The sequence below is a fragment of the Balaenoptera musculus genome, chromosome 8 (assembly GCF_009873245.2).
Source record: "Balaenoptera musculus isolate JJ_BM4_2016_0621 chromosome 8, mBalMus1.pri.v3, whole genome shotgun sequence".
Taxonomy (NCBI): domain Eukaryota; kingdom Metazoa; phylum Chordata; class Mammalia; order Artiodactyla; family Balaenopteridae; genus Balaenoptera; species Balaenoptera musculus.
In genome coordinates, this window is record NC_045792.1 from 26,931,609 (window position 1) to 26,946,990 (window position 15,382).

General features: G+C 35.3%; 1 protein-coding gene across 1 annotated transcript in view; it reads right to left on the bottom strand.

The window, feature by feature from the left end:
• GRIA4 (glutamate ionotropic receptor AMPA type subunit 4) overlaps nt 1-15,382 on the bottom strand; it is a 529,834-nt gene that overhangs the window by 328,202 nt on the left and 186,250 nt on the right. Inside the window, exon 4 of the mRNA XM_036860032.1 lies at nt 14,639-14,878. Coding sequence (XP_036715927.1) covers nt 14,639-14,878 — 240 coding nt within the window. The remainder of the gene's footprint in view (nt 1-14,638; nt 14,879-15,382) is intronic.

Sequence of the window (15,382 nt, forward strand, 5' to 3'; positions counted from 1 at the left end):
TCTGTTTCTTCATCAATTTAGCATTTATACCCAGAATGTCTTATGTATTATGAAGGTTTATGTCTCATAAAATATTATCTTATAATAAAAAATTGTCTCACAATATAAAATATTATATAAAATATTAACCAAACACTTTTGATTCATGATTAATAATACTGAAATGATAAATAGGGCTTCCCTGGTGGTGCAGTGGTTAAGAATCCGCCTGCCAGTGCAGGAGACACGGGTTCGAGTCCTGGTCTGGGAAGATCCCACATGCCGTAGAGCACCTAAGCCCATGCTCCAGCCACAACTACAGAGCCTGCGCTCTAGAGCCCACAAGCCATAACTACTGAGCCCATGTGCCACAACTACTGAAGCCCATGAGCCTAGAGCCCATGCTCCACAACAAGAGAAGCTACTGCAATGAGAAGCCCGCACACCACAATGAAGAGTAGCCCCTGCTCGCTGTAACTAGAGAAAAGCCCACGTACAGCAACGAAGACCCAATGCAGCCATAAATAAAATAAACAAACAAATACATAAATAAATTTATTTAAAAAAATTAAAACTCCCTTTTAAAAAATGATAAATATTTATTGGAGTTTAAATATAAATTATTATGGTATTAGTATACTACTACCACTAATTGCTACTACTAATAAATATAGTAACAACAGCAACAACAAAATAATAGCTATAACTTATATAGTTTATTATATGCCAGGAATTTGATAAGCACTTCATGTATAACTCATACTGACCCAGCAGATTTGATTATTAATACTATTTTTCAGACTAGAAAACTGAGATCTAACTATGTTAAGGAACACCTAATAAGTAATACATCTGAGATTTGAATTCAGGCACTTAACACTATGGTCTTAGGACTGCCCTCCACGGACAAAATCTGGGCTATCGAACTGAAAGAATGCTGGAGCTATTTCTGTTTAAACATGCAAAAGATTGTCAGGGCTATCATATATTAAACTAAGGAAGTTATATCTAAGAACTCCTTTCCATTGCTTCAAATAGTAAGTTACTGCTTTCCATAGTCCTGATATCATATGTATTATAACATGGTGAATAAACTCTAAAAACACAGTTGAGTAAACCTTACCTCTGACATAAGTTTTATGCTGTAAGGATTTTAACCTTAATTGTGCATTGTCACTACACGCACATTTTGTTCCATTTTTATAATAGAATGAAAATTAATTGAGACAATGTAAATTATCTTGAGGCACTGTATGCAATCAGAGCTCTAAAAGAAAGCTTTTCCCCCCAGATCTTCAAATAAGCAATATTATTTTTAAACGAAGAAGTAGTCAGGAAATTGCAAGTCATTTGCAGACTTACTGCTTTTGAAAGTTGTGGGTCACTGAAAAGGTGGAATCATGAGAAAGCTTATGCAGTTTGACCTTTTAGGATAAAAAAAATTGTTAAAACATTATACTCACATTCCATCAATTTAAGGATTCTCAAGGAACGTGTTCCCTCCCCTTGGTCCTCAGATGTGGCTGAATAACTCTATTGACAGATTCAGCATATGTTCAGGGCTCTGACACAGCAAAGGTTTTAAAAAAAAATTTAATATTTCCAAAAAAGCATTAAAATGGTCACCATGGGGGAAAATTAGAACTCTCTTGGACTCCCATATATTTATTTTGTAATTTATTTGTTTGAATTTTGAATTTCCATTGAGCAGGGCATAATCACCTTTCCAGTGAGTAGGGCCTCCAAAGGTCTTATCCAGATCTGTTCTTTTAATACTTTACTTATTTATATATTTTATTGAAGTATACCTGATTTATAATATTATTTTCAGGTGTACAACATAGTGATTCAATATTTTTATAGATTATATTCCTTTTTAAATTATTACAAAATAATAGCTATATTTCCCTGTGCCATACCATATATCCTTGTTGCTTATTTATTTTGTACATAGTAGTTTGTATCTCTTAACCCTGTACCCCTATCTCACCCCTCGCCCTTTCTCTTTCCCCACTGGTAACCACAACTTTGTTCTCTATATCTTCAAGTCTATTTCTGTTTTGTTATATGGATTGGTTTGTTTCACTTTTTATTTTCCACATATAAGTGATAACATACAGTATTTGTCTTCATCTGACTTATTTCACTAAGCATAATACCCTCTAGGTCCATCCATGTTGTTGCAAATGGCAGAATTTCATTCTTTTTTATGGCTGAGTAATATTCCATTAGATCTTCCTTATCCATTCATCTGTTGTTGGATACTTAGGTTGCTTCCATATTTCTGTTATTGTAAATAATTCTGTTGTGAACATTAGGGTACATGTAATTTTTCAAATTAATATTTTTGTTTTCTTCAGACATATATGCAGCAGTAGAATTGTTAGATCATATGGTAGCTCTATTTTTAGTTTTTTGAGGAATCTTTATACTGTTTTCCATAATGGTGCCCCAATTTATATTCCCACTAACAGTGTACTAGGGTTCCCTTTTCTCCACATCCTCACCAACATTTGTTATTTGTGGAATTTTTGATGAAAGCCTTTCTGATATGTGTAAGATGATATCTTCTTATGGTTTTGATTTGCATTTCTCTGATGATTAGCAATGTGGAACATTTTTTCATGTGCCTGTTGGCCACCTGTGTCTTCTTTGGAAAAATATATATTCAGGTCTTCTGCCCATTTTTTAATTATATCATTTGTTTTTTTGATATTGAGTTTTATGAGCTGTTTATATATTTTGGATATTAACCCTGTATCAGTCATATCATTTGAAAATATTTTCTCCCATTCAGTAGGTTGTCTTTTTGTTTTGTTGATGGTTTCCTTTGCTGTGCAAAAGCTTTTAAGTTTAATTAGGCCCCATTTTTAAATTTTTTCTTTTGTTTCTTTTGCCTTAGGAGACAGATCCAAAAAACATAGCTAAGATTTAAGTCAAAAAAGTATTCTGCCTATGTATTCTTCTAGGAACTTTATGGTTTCTGGTCTTTAATCCAATTTGAGTTTATTTTTGTATGTTGTGTGAGAAAATGTTCTAATTTCATTCTTTCACATGGAGCTGTCCAGTTTTCCCAGCACCACTTATTGATGAAACAGTCTTGTCCCACTAATATTCTTGTCTCCTTTTTTGTAGATTAATTGATCGTGTTAGTTTATTTCTGGATTCTCTATTCTGTTCCACTGACCTATGTGTCTACTTTTGTGACAGTACAATGTTCTTTAGATTACTGTAGCTTTGTAGTATAGTCTGAAGTCAGGGAGCATGATACCTCCAGCTTTGTTCTTTGTTCTCAAGATTGCTTTGGCAATTCGGGGTCTTTTGTGGTTCCATATACATTTTAGGATTATTTGTTCTAGTTCTGCAAAAAATATGGATATGTTTATAGGGATTGCATTAAATCTGTAGATTTCTCTGGGTAGTATGGACATTTTAACAATATTAATTCTTCCAGTCTAAGAACACAGGATATCTTTCCATATCTTTGAATCATTTTCAAATTCCTTCATCAATGTTTTATAGTTTTCAAAGTATAAGTCTTTCACCTCTTTGGTTAACTTTATTCCCAGATATTTATAATTTTGATTTGATTGTAAATAGGATTTTCCCCCTAATTTCTATTTCTGATAGTTCTTTATTAGTGTATGGAAAAGTAATGGATATTATAGTATATTAATCATGTATCTTGCAAATTTATTGAATTAATTTATTAGTTCTAATGGTTTTTTGACAGAGACTTTAGGGTTTTCTCTATATAGAATCATGTCATCTGCAAATAGTGAGAGTTTACTTCTTACCTTCCGATTTGGATGCCTTTTATTTCTTTTTCTTTTCTGAGCATTGTGGCTAGGATTTCCAATATTATGTTAATTAAATAGAAGGAGTGGGAATGGGCTTTAAGTCTTGTTCCTGATTTTAGGGGAAAAAACGTCTATTCTAAATGATAATCTTGCTGGGTAGAGTATCCTAGGTTGCAGGTTTTTCCCTCTCAGGACTTTGAATATATAATGCAATTGCCTTATGGCCTGAAAAGTTCCTGCAAAAAAATCAGCTAATAGTCTTATGGAGGTTGCCTTGTATATGACTCTTCATTTTTCTCTTGCTGCCTTTTAGAATTCTATCATTAATTTTTCTCATTTTAATTATGTTGTGTCTTGGTGTGAGCTATTTCAGTTCATCTTGTTTGGGTCCCTTTGTGCTTCCTGTACCTGGGTATCTGGTTCCTTCTTTAGGTTTGAGAAGTTTCCAGCCATAATTTCACTAAATACATTTCTGACTCTCTTCTTTCTCTCTTCTCCTTCTGGGGACCCTATAATGTGAATGTTCGTACAATTCATGCTGTCCCAGAGGTCCCTTAAATTGCTCTCATTTTTAAAAATTTGCTTTTTTTTTTTTTGCTCTTCTGATTGGGTGATTTCCATTAGTTTATCTTCCAGATCAATTATGCATTCTTCTGTATCAACTTGTCTGCTGTCTTTTTGTTTTGTCTTTTTGTTTTGTTGGTGGTTTCCTTTGCTGTGCAAAAGGAAAAAAGCTTCTAATGTGTTTCTCATTTCAGTTATTGCATTGTTCAGTTCTGATGGCTTCTTTTTTATATTTTCTAGTTTCTTGTTAAAATTCTCACTGAACTTCCCTATTTCAGTTAACATTCTTATTACTATTCTTTTCCTTAATTCAGTTAGCATCCTTATTACTAATGCTTTGAGCTCTTTATCTGGTAAATTATTTATTTCTGATTTATTAGTTATTTTTCATGGGTTCTTCTTGCTCTTTCAATTGAAACAAATTCCTCTGTTTTCTCATTCTGCTTAACTTTCTCTGTCTCTATAAAATTAGGTGAAACAGTTACCTACTGCAGTCTTGAAGGAGGGCGTCTTTGTGTGGGTGTGTCTGTATATAGTCTGCATGTGCCCAATGACTTTGTTGGTAGAGCTGGATCTGATGTGAACACAAGACATGCCCTTTCCCAGAGTGTGCTGGTAGCTATCACCTTGGAAGGAGGTGGGGCTTGAGATGGAGTGGCTAGGCCAGAGTCACATGTAGTTGGGGCTTCTCCTCTGCTCAGTGGCCTTCACTACCCTATCTGAGGTGCAAGTGGGTCTTAAGTTGCTGGGACATAGGTCCTGAGGGTTAAATCCGAGCTGGCTCCATTCCATTTAAGTGTGTGCTCTACCACCTTCTAGCACGTGCACCCTCACCCCTGAGGGGAGCAGTGCTTGGGCAAGATGGGCTGGTGTGGGTGGTCCACTTGGGTCTGCACATGGGCTATGGTGTTCCCACCATAGTTGGAACCCCAGGACGCTTCTGATACACTGCCTGTGTAAACGCCATCATGGCTGGCCCTGCCCTGCTCAGATGCAGCTCAGGGTCTAAGCTGCCTTTGTCCCTCGCAGCTGAGCTCTGCCCTCAGCTGCAGCAGCCCTCGCCCCAATGGGGAGCTGTGTCCTAAGCAACTGGCTTAGGCTGAAGTACGTGCAGGGGTTGTCACGGGAAACTGGCCAGTGACCTGGTGCAGTTTCAATCTGCCCTCTCTGCCCTGCTTCAGGAATAAGCAAGTGTGTGTGTGCTCCTCAGGAGTGGAGTCTAGGCTCCCCACAGCCCTCCTGTTAGTCCCACTGGCCCTTCAACCAGCCAAACAGACTCGTTCCCCATGTCAGACCCCGGGTCTGGGAGTCCAATATGTGGCTGGAACCCTCACTCCCCAGGGAGGATCTCTCCTCTTCTGTGTCCCTTCTTGGGGGTACAAGTCCCAACCTGACTGCTTCTCTTCCCTTCCCACCAGATTCTGTGTGGATCTTTCTTACAACCTTGTTTGTATAGAAGTCTTTCTGCCAGTCTCCAGTTAGGTGCAGTGAGAATTGTTCCACAGGCAGGTGTATTTTTGATGTGTTCTTTGGGGAGGTGAGTTCCGTGTCCCCTTGTTTTAGCTTCATGTCATTGTTCTTTGCTAATCTCTGCCTTGTTTGGCAGTCCTGCTCTGATTCATTCTCCTTGTTAGATTTCACCATTCTTTCAGCATACAACTTCCAGCATTTGTCCTCAAATCTTTCATTCTATAACCAGGGAAAGTGGGAGGTGACAGAGAGATGTGCACCTCTCTTTGCCTTCTCTCACCAGGGAAAAAGGATTAGACACAAACCCTCTCTGTAAAAACACCCACCAATAGTCCTTCATCCCATCCACTCTACCCTTAGTACACTGTTCACCTTCCTAGCCCATTGTGGTAACAGCCTGTAGAATCTGGAATAATAAGGGCAGGGAAAAAACATTGTACTGACAACCAATGGAGATGCTCTGAAGGGAGCAGAGAATGCCTTACCTCTTCCTGATTACAGTAGTCTCTGTTATCCGAGGCTTCACTCTCCATGGTTTCAGTAATATTTGGTCAACCATGGTCCAATAATATTAAGTGGAAAAGTGCAGAAATAAACAATTTATGTTTTAAATTGTGTGCCCTTCTGAGATGTGTGATGAATCTCCCACTGTTCCTGCTCCATTCTGCCTGAGATGTGAATCCTCCCTTTGTCCAGCCACCCTGCACCTTAGTCACTTAGTAGCCGGCTTGGTTATCAGATCAACCTTCGTGGTATCGCAGTGCTTGTGTTCAAGTCACCCTTATTTTACTTAATTTTGGCCCCAAAGCACAAGGGTAGTGATTCTGGCAATCCAGATATACCAAAGAGAAACCATAAAGTGCTTCCTTTAAGTAAAAAGGTGAAAGTTCTTGACTTAATAAGAAAAGAAAAAAAATAGTATGCTGAGGTTACTAAGGTCCATGGTTAGAATGAATCTTCTATCCATGAAAGTGTGAAGAAGAAAATAGAAATTTGTGCTCATTTTGTTGTTGCACCTCAAACTGCAAATGTTATGGGCACAGTGTGTGGTAAGTGCTCAGTTAAGATAGAAAAGGCATTAAATTTTTACAGTAAGATATTTTTAGAGTAAATATCAGTACATGTTTATAATTTTCTATTTTATTATTAGTTATTGTTATTAATCTCTTCCTGTGCCTAATTTATAAATTAAACTTTATCACTGTAAAAACATAACATATAAAGGGTTCAGTACTATCCATGGTTTCAGGCATCCACTGGGTGTCTTGAAACATATTCTCCATGGATAAGGGGGGACTACTGTACTATTTCTCCCTCAATTACAAGTTAAAATCTCTATAGGAAGCTCCACTGTTATTTTTATACCTGTATTTTCCTTTGCTCTCCCACTGGACTGGATCCAGCAGGAAGGCAGTGATACACTTGAAAGATACAGTTAAGTGTTGCTTTCCTCCTGTCGGAATGGATTTTCCTCACACTTGGCAACTGGTAACAAATAAATATTTGGCATTGTCAGCCTGACCATAAATGTAATAAAAGTCAGCAAGCAAATAAATTTGGATGAGCTATAAATATAGTCTAAATCCTAATGGGTTCACTATAAACAGATAGTTGCCTGAAAGTTGTCACGTTAGGTTTACAAAAAGGGAAATCTTCTTCATCCTGGTGAGGGTTTTAGACTTAAAGATTTTTTTTTTTCAGAATTAGAAAATAAGTTGAAAATAGGGCTTAATGTTGTAAAGAATTCAAGATAAATTACTCATCCTTTCTTGGATAATACCCGGTTAGAACCTGAAAGATTCTTACTTCTTCTGAACTTATATGTCAATTAACTCTGTTTTGCTATTGTGTTTCTAATTTTGTTTTTAATAAGAAAAATGGTCCAGAAGCATTTTAAGTGACACAATTAATGGTAGATGTGTGCTAGCAGAGTATCAGTATGTGTGGTAAGCAGGAATTGGAGATGGGGGGAATAAGGAAAAAAAGGTGCTTGTAATTAGCACTGTAGACACTAAGCACTCCAAGTCCAGTTGACAGGTTGTATAATTACCCCTGATTTTCCCCATCCCACCCCTATCTGAAAGGGATTTCAAAGAAGGAGCAGATATCAGTAATTTTACTTTGGTGTGAATTGAAGTCATTAGGCTCTATTCCTTAGAGTTATCTGCTCTGTCATCCCTCTATATTATTATGAATTTGAGTTTAAAGGGATCCTAGGAGTCCATAACTGGTAATGGATGAGAGAAAGATTAAGGTTCCTAGTGTGCCTGAAATCATTCATTTTGCCTACCTCCCTAGGTTCTGAGGGAAGGCAGAGAAAGAGGGAAAGAGCAATAAAATGAAACAGTATGAGAAAAAAATAAAGAAGAGAATTGGAACTGAACCCAAAAGGAAGATAGGAGAGTTTTCTGGAGTGATTTATACAGGTTTAGTTTTGGGGAAATAAAAGAGATATTGAAAGGTGTCTCATGCCTCTTCCTTTCATTTACTCCTTTTTCTATTACTTAGATCTCAACTTTTTTGTAAAAGGATTTAAAGCAGTTTAAAAATAAAAAGTATGCATGCATTGAAACCCAAAAAGCAGAAATAAAATAGGAAGATCTCTTCCCTCCCCACGCAAACATACTCCTCTTTCCATCCCCTCATCACTTGCACTGGCTTTAGCATGGGATAGCAGCATATACATATTATGCCATACACAGCATTGTTTCCTAGACTTCTCAAAATATGTTGTGCAATGTGTAGAACATATTTTTGTAAAAAATAGTGCCAAAAAGAAAAAAAAAAAAAAAGACCAAAGGAAACAAGCCAAACTAGCCAAAGTAAAGTTTTATCCTCTATGCTTTGCCAAATATATCTCTCCTAGAAACAACTTACATAATGTTATAATATTTATTAAGGTAATGGATACAAGATATTTAGCAACCTGTGAAACATCATTAGCCTGGAAAGCACTAATGTAGGTAAAACACTGAGCAGTAAATGTTAAAGAGAACCAGGATTAAGTAAAATAAAGTCAGCGTCAGCCATTGCTTACACTAGACATGAGGTCAAAGTTGCTGGTCATCATAACAGTTTTGAAAAATACTGAGAGTGATCGTTAGAATTTTAAAAAATGTTAGGTTTATGTCTCATCTTTCTCTTGATCATAAATTTACCTTGTTATCAGTGGTGTTAGAAATCGCCTCAAACACATCATAAATACTTAAAATTCTGGGCAACAGACACAGGTAAAAAAATGTTATTTTGAAAAGATTTATTGAAAAATAACCATACTTATAAATATTTAAATTAATGTCTCTTTTTCACTCAAGGAAAATGACGTATTAACTAAATTTGAAAAAAATTTCAAGATTTTATATAACTGAAAATATTATTTAAATTTTTTCTAAATATTTACTTTAATATGTCTAAATTAAGAACGTTATTTTTCAGCCTTCTCCACATTTCTTCATCATAATAAAATTGCGTTCAAGTACCATTCCTACAGGAGAATTTTTCATTTTGACTACTCTATGAACTATTTGGTTCATTAAAATATGGTGCCATTAACAAAAAATAAGTTACATGATTAGTTATTAGAGCTCTAAAATTATTTGATACTATTGTCAATGACTTCATTTGATTAATTCATTTATTTCATATTTATAGTATGTCTATCAGGGGTTACTATGCTAAACATGAAAGGTATAAATATAAAAAGATATAACAATAACTGGAGAAGGACTTACATTTCTAAGGGAAGAAAGATATGTAAATGTATACAAAATGCAATATGAAAATTACTATAAAAAGGATTATGTGCAGGATGTTCTCTAAGTTATTTTCTTACATAGTAAAATATGAATCAAGAAGAGATTTGGACATTTCACTCAAAGTGAAATATGTTATTGCTGATGAGCTCTATGGTTAGATATGCTATGTTGTCCAATACAGTAGTTTTTAGGCAAATGTAGTTATTTAAATTAATCAATTAAAGTTCAGCAAAATTTAAAATTCAGTTTCTCAGGTAGATACATAAGCCACATTTTAAAGCATTCAAGAGCATCATATTTATTAACACAAAAATCTTATCAAAGTTTGTGTTTAAATGATGTTTTATAATTGTTTTTCCCAAAAAGGCAATGATCTTTTTGGAAAATAGTTGTGTTCCAAATTAAAATTGTAAAAACATCAAGCTATGTATGAAAGACAAGTTTCTAGTTGTCAAGTAGAGTGTTGTGCACTATTTCCTAATGAAGTCATAGCAAGCGAGTTAATTTATTTTCAGTAGTGGCTTGTTCATTATTGCATTATTAATACTTATCAAAGTACCTGATGAAAACTGAACAAAGTTTTATTAAATGCTAAACGGATAAATGGATACATTGAAAGAATAAATAAATGAACACATTTTTTTTCTTCTTTGAGGGTCAGTCAAATGCACAGAATCAGGAAGTCATCTACTGCTAAAGAGATCACTTACGCCACCTACGACTTTTGTTTTCCACCCACAATTTCCAGGGAAGGAATAGAATATTTGGAATATAAAATATCAAGAAACCTTAAAGGTAGTTTGAATGAGCCTTAAAGAAAATGCAGTTCAACTTTCCTTCCTCCTGCCCCCGCGCCCCCTTTCTTTCTCTCTCTCTTTCTTTCTCTCTCTTTCTTTCTTTCTTTCTTCCTTCCTTCCTTTCTTTCTTTCTTTCTTTCTTTCTTTCTTTCTTTCTTTCTTTCTTTCTTTCTTTCTTTCTTTCTTTCTTTCTTTCTTTCTCTCTCTCCCTCCCTCTCTCCCTCTCTTCTTCCCTTCCACCCTCCCTCCCTTCCTTCATTCCTTCCTTCCTCTCTTCAGGTGTGGACAAAAATATAAACAGGTTCACACAGCTCATCAACAGCAGACCAGGACTAGAACACAGGTTTTATATCAGAGGAAATAACGTATTATTCCTTTTATTGATTGCAATTCAACATTTAAAAACACTACTTAAAGTTATAATAGAGTGAAGCTCTTGTATCTTAAGATATCACTGTATCACTATAGTGATTAAAATTTCAGAAATAATTGAGTGGATCAATGAAATAACTTATTCCAAAATAAGAATTTATGAGGCATCAGAAAGTCATGTTCCACTCAAGTTCATAGAGGAATTCAGGGTCATATTAAGTCAGCTACTTAGAACAGGAAAAATGTTTAGATGAGCAGTTCATGATCACAGTAGAGGATTAGAGAAAAGTACTAAAATGTACCATAGTATCTTATTTCTTTACACTTCATTTTGTGCATTATATTTAAAAATTCTGATCTTTAATGTTGATGTGTGTTCTTTTAATTATTCATGATATGAAAATATGGATGACTCTTAGCCAACTATATTTATGACAGAAGTTAATCATACTTTCATAACTGAGGTTCACACCTCAGTTGGTGATGGTGATACATAATTTTAAACACTGTATCTAAGAGGAGGTAAATTGGGCTTGTGATCCTAAATTCATAAAATGAGCACAATAGTTTCAAAGGGGGAAAATTATCCTTGTCCTTTGCAAGTACTTAAGTAAGACCCAGAATATTGAGAAAAATGGTAGTATCATGGCAGAGTGAGCCATCTGAACATAAGAAACGACCATTTTCCTGACATGGTATTTTTCATTCATGCAATTACCACTTGGAATAAAGGTGTATACTTTGTGATTTTTTAAAAATTTATTTATTTGTCTGCGTCGGGTCTTAGCTATGGCACACAGGATCTTCGTTGAGGCAGGCAGGATCTTTTTTGTGACGTGGGCTCTTCATTGTGGCGTGTGGGCTTCTCTCTAGTTGTGGCATGTGGGTTTTCTCTTCTCTAGTTGTGGTGTGTGGGCTCCAGAGAGCATGGGCTCTGTAGTTTGCAGCACGTGGGCTCTCTAGTTGAAGCGTGGGAGCTCAGTAGTTGTGGCACGTGGGCTTAGTTGCCCCGCGGCAGGTGGGATCTTAGTTCCCCGACCAAGGATCAACCTGCGTTCCCTGCACTGGAAGGTGGATTCTTTATCACTGGACCACCAGGGAAGTCCCTAAAGGTGTATACTTTGAAGTTGGGTTGAATTACTATAATAGAAGGAAATTCAAAGGACTAGCTATTCATCCCAAAGTAAGTATTGGAGAGAACTAAAAAATACTAGAGAGTGACTTACATCAACTGATTAAAATTAACCAGTTAAATTCTAGGGTGATGACAGGAAAAAGTAGGCTTTTTGTGCAGCAAGTTAATAGGTAGGTTAAAAGTTACAGGATGCCTTATTAGAAGAAATAGTTCTGGTACCATGATGAGTTTAAGCCTTTGAGGCAGAAATTTAACCAGGAGAAAGAATCTTCAAATAACCAAGTATTGTCTGCTTATACTAGAGAGATCCCATGGTAAAAAGTATCGGGAGGTGGCCTAAGTTTGGATCATCTGACTTGTTATGCAGGAGTGAGGATCCTAAAAAGTACAAACTGGTGCAAAAGCAAAGCATCAATTTTAATCCCTGTTTGGTGGGGAGGCTGTTGCATGAATGCCTAGAATCCCCTCCTTGCCAGAGACTGGTTTGCACAAGGGCAGAGGAAAGAAGTGAGACAGGTCCCACTGGTATTTCAATGAGACCAAGATGCTGTAAGATAAGGATCTTCTGCCCAAAGTGGCAAACTGAGCTGTGTCATAACAAGCCACAGGAAGAACCATCTCATCCATATTCCAGTACATATTTCTTGACATTATGATTCAATTTTTTAAACACTTAAAATCAATTTTATTGAAGTGGAATTTTTTTTTTTTTTTGCAATTGACACTCATATTTTATAATTGATGAACCTACATTGGTACATTATTACCCAAAGTCTTAGTTTACACTAGGGTTCATCCTTGGTTTTATACATTCTATGGGTTTGGACAAATGTGTAGTGACATGCATCCACCATTATAATATCACACAGAACTGTCTCACCGCTCTAAAAATCCTCTGTGCTCCACCTATTGATCCCTTCTTCCTCTTCACTCCTGGAAACCACTGATCTTTTTACGTCTCATAGTTTGTCCTTTTCCAGAATGTCATATGGTTGGAATCATACAGTATGTATCCTTTTGAGAATGACTTCTTTCACTTAGTTATATGCATTTAAGTTTCCTCCATGTCTTTTTATGTCTTGATAGCTCATTTCTTTTCAGTTCTGAATTGTCTAAATGTCTAAATGTATCACAGTTTAATCATCCCTTCACCTACATCTTGGTTGCTTCTAAGTTTCGGCTATTATGAATAAAGCTATTATAAACATCTGTGTGAAGGTTTCTGTGTGGTTTGGGTGAAAATACCAAGGAGCATGATTGTTGGATCATATAGTAATAGTAAATCTAGTTTTGAAAGGAACCGCCAAATTGTCTTACAAAGTGGCTGTACCATTCTGCATTCCCCCAACAATGAATGAAGCTTCCTGTTACTCCACATCCTAACCACCATTTGATGTTGTCAGTGTTCTAAATTTTTTCCATTCTAATAGACATGTAGTAGTATCTCATTGTTGTTTTAATTTGCATTATGATTCAATTTTCAGTGTCCTCTTGCTTAAGAATATTTCCAAAAGTTAGAAGTGAGCAGAGTGATAATTTCTCTAATCTGTAATACATTCTCTAGGATGCTTTCGATTGTCAGCTATTGGAAAATGATGCCATGAGATATAGATAGGCTCCCAAATTTCAAAATGAGAATTAGAGTATGCTACAACCATGAAGAAAATACACTGATGATATTAAATTTTCTGAGCTTGTTTCCAAATGGTAAATTTACCAAGAATGCCAATATAAGCAACGGACTATCATTGGTGTGAAATCTTATATAACTTACATTTCCATCTAATTAAATATGTAAATATAAATGAGAAATATGAATTCATTTAATGAGTTTTTGTCTCAGTAAAGGATTCTGAATATTTGGATTTTGAAGATAATTATATCTTCAAATGATTTATTTTGTTTGTTTATTGTTTTTATATTTATTGTTTTACTCATTTCACAGGTAGACTTTTATTAAAGCATTCTTGAAATGTTGCCTGTTTGAACTTTTACTATAACTTCTTGTCTGCTCCTAAATCTTACACTTTAAGGAAAAAGAACTGAAAACAAAACCCCACAGGTGATTCCCTGATGTTTATTTTGAAACATAATATGTTGCTATGATTCTGGTCACTAAATAAAAAGCAGAACTGAACAAAAATTGGAATTCCTTAAGTTATGTCTTCAACCAAAAGTCAAAGTATATCAACATTGTACAGAATTGTATGGATTGCCAATAACTTAGTGTTAGTTATCCACCTTGTTTCTCCAACACATGGATCATACCACTTATTAATCTTTACAGACTGATAGGTAAAGATAAAGTGAAAGGTTGCCAGCAAGCAGAAGCCTTACCACCAAATCTTTATTTTCATTATCATGACCCTTCAATTATTCATTTAACATTTTATATTTCAAACTCAATGTTATGCCTCAACCTGATACTATTTTAAAATCTTCCAAATCATGAAATAATTTGCATTTGAGGTAAAGGACATACATATTTTATGACTGCACCTGAAATATCATCATGGAAATTTAAAAAAATTATCTATTTTAATTTCAACTAAAGAGCATGGTTTGCTCAAGTAATCTTGTGAATTTAAAGCTCATTTAATTAAAAATTTTTCCCGAGTCAAGATAAAAATACTGAGAATACACATTGACCATTTTCTGATTTTAGCTACATTAGGGATCAAAATATTTTGCTCACACAAGTGATACAAAGTCATTTCAGATAGAAAATTAGAGTTTTACTTATGTAGATTTGGAATTGTGACTTACCCCTGTCTGTGTCATACAGGAAGACAAAACAATTCCATTCATAGTGATCCAGCAGACTCAAGAGTGCTCCTCGTAAGGAAGGCCTTAGCTGCAGCACAAACTGGCTCTCCCCCTCAGTAGGGAAACTTGGTGTGATGAGGGAGATGTGTAAGGCGCTGCAGAATGAGGTCAAGGTATGTACTGACCTCTTATCATAGAGTCCAAAAATGGCAAATACTCCTCTAGAATACTGGGAACAGACTGAAACAAACAAACAAACAAAAGTAAACTATTAGCACACTCTAAAATTGTTGATTCCACATCTACAGTTTATGAAACAAACAAAATCTCTGAGTCGTTGATATGTCAGGAATATAATATAAGGAAAGTGTAAAACTGAAGTGTGCAATTATTTGTATAATCAATTAGTGAAATGTTAAGCTTGTACTCAAAGACCTGCAGTAAATGAGATAACAAGGGGTTTTCTCAAGAAGCCAATTTGAATTAAGAAAAATTTGACTAAAATGAAATAATATATAACATTCCATGATAATGTGACAAATCCTATGCTAGAGACTTTTAAGTGTGACAATATGAAGCCTAGGGTGTTGGATAATCTAGAGGTATTTATCTTAGGAGTAGTTCCTTGTGAAACAAAGAAATTAGATTTTTCTTTGTTAAAGCAGTTATAGGCTCCTGAAAAAAATTAACTGTCCTGATAACATTTATATCTATATTCTATATCTGGGTTTTAGGAAATTATGA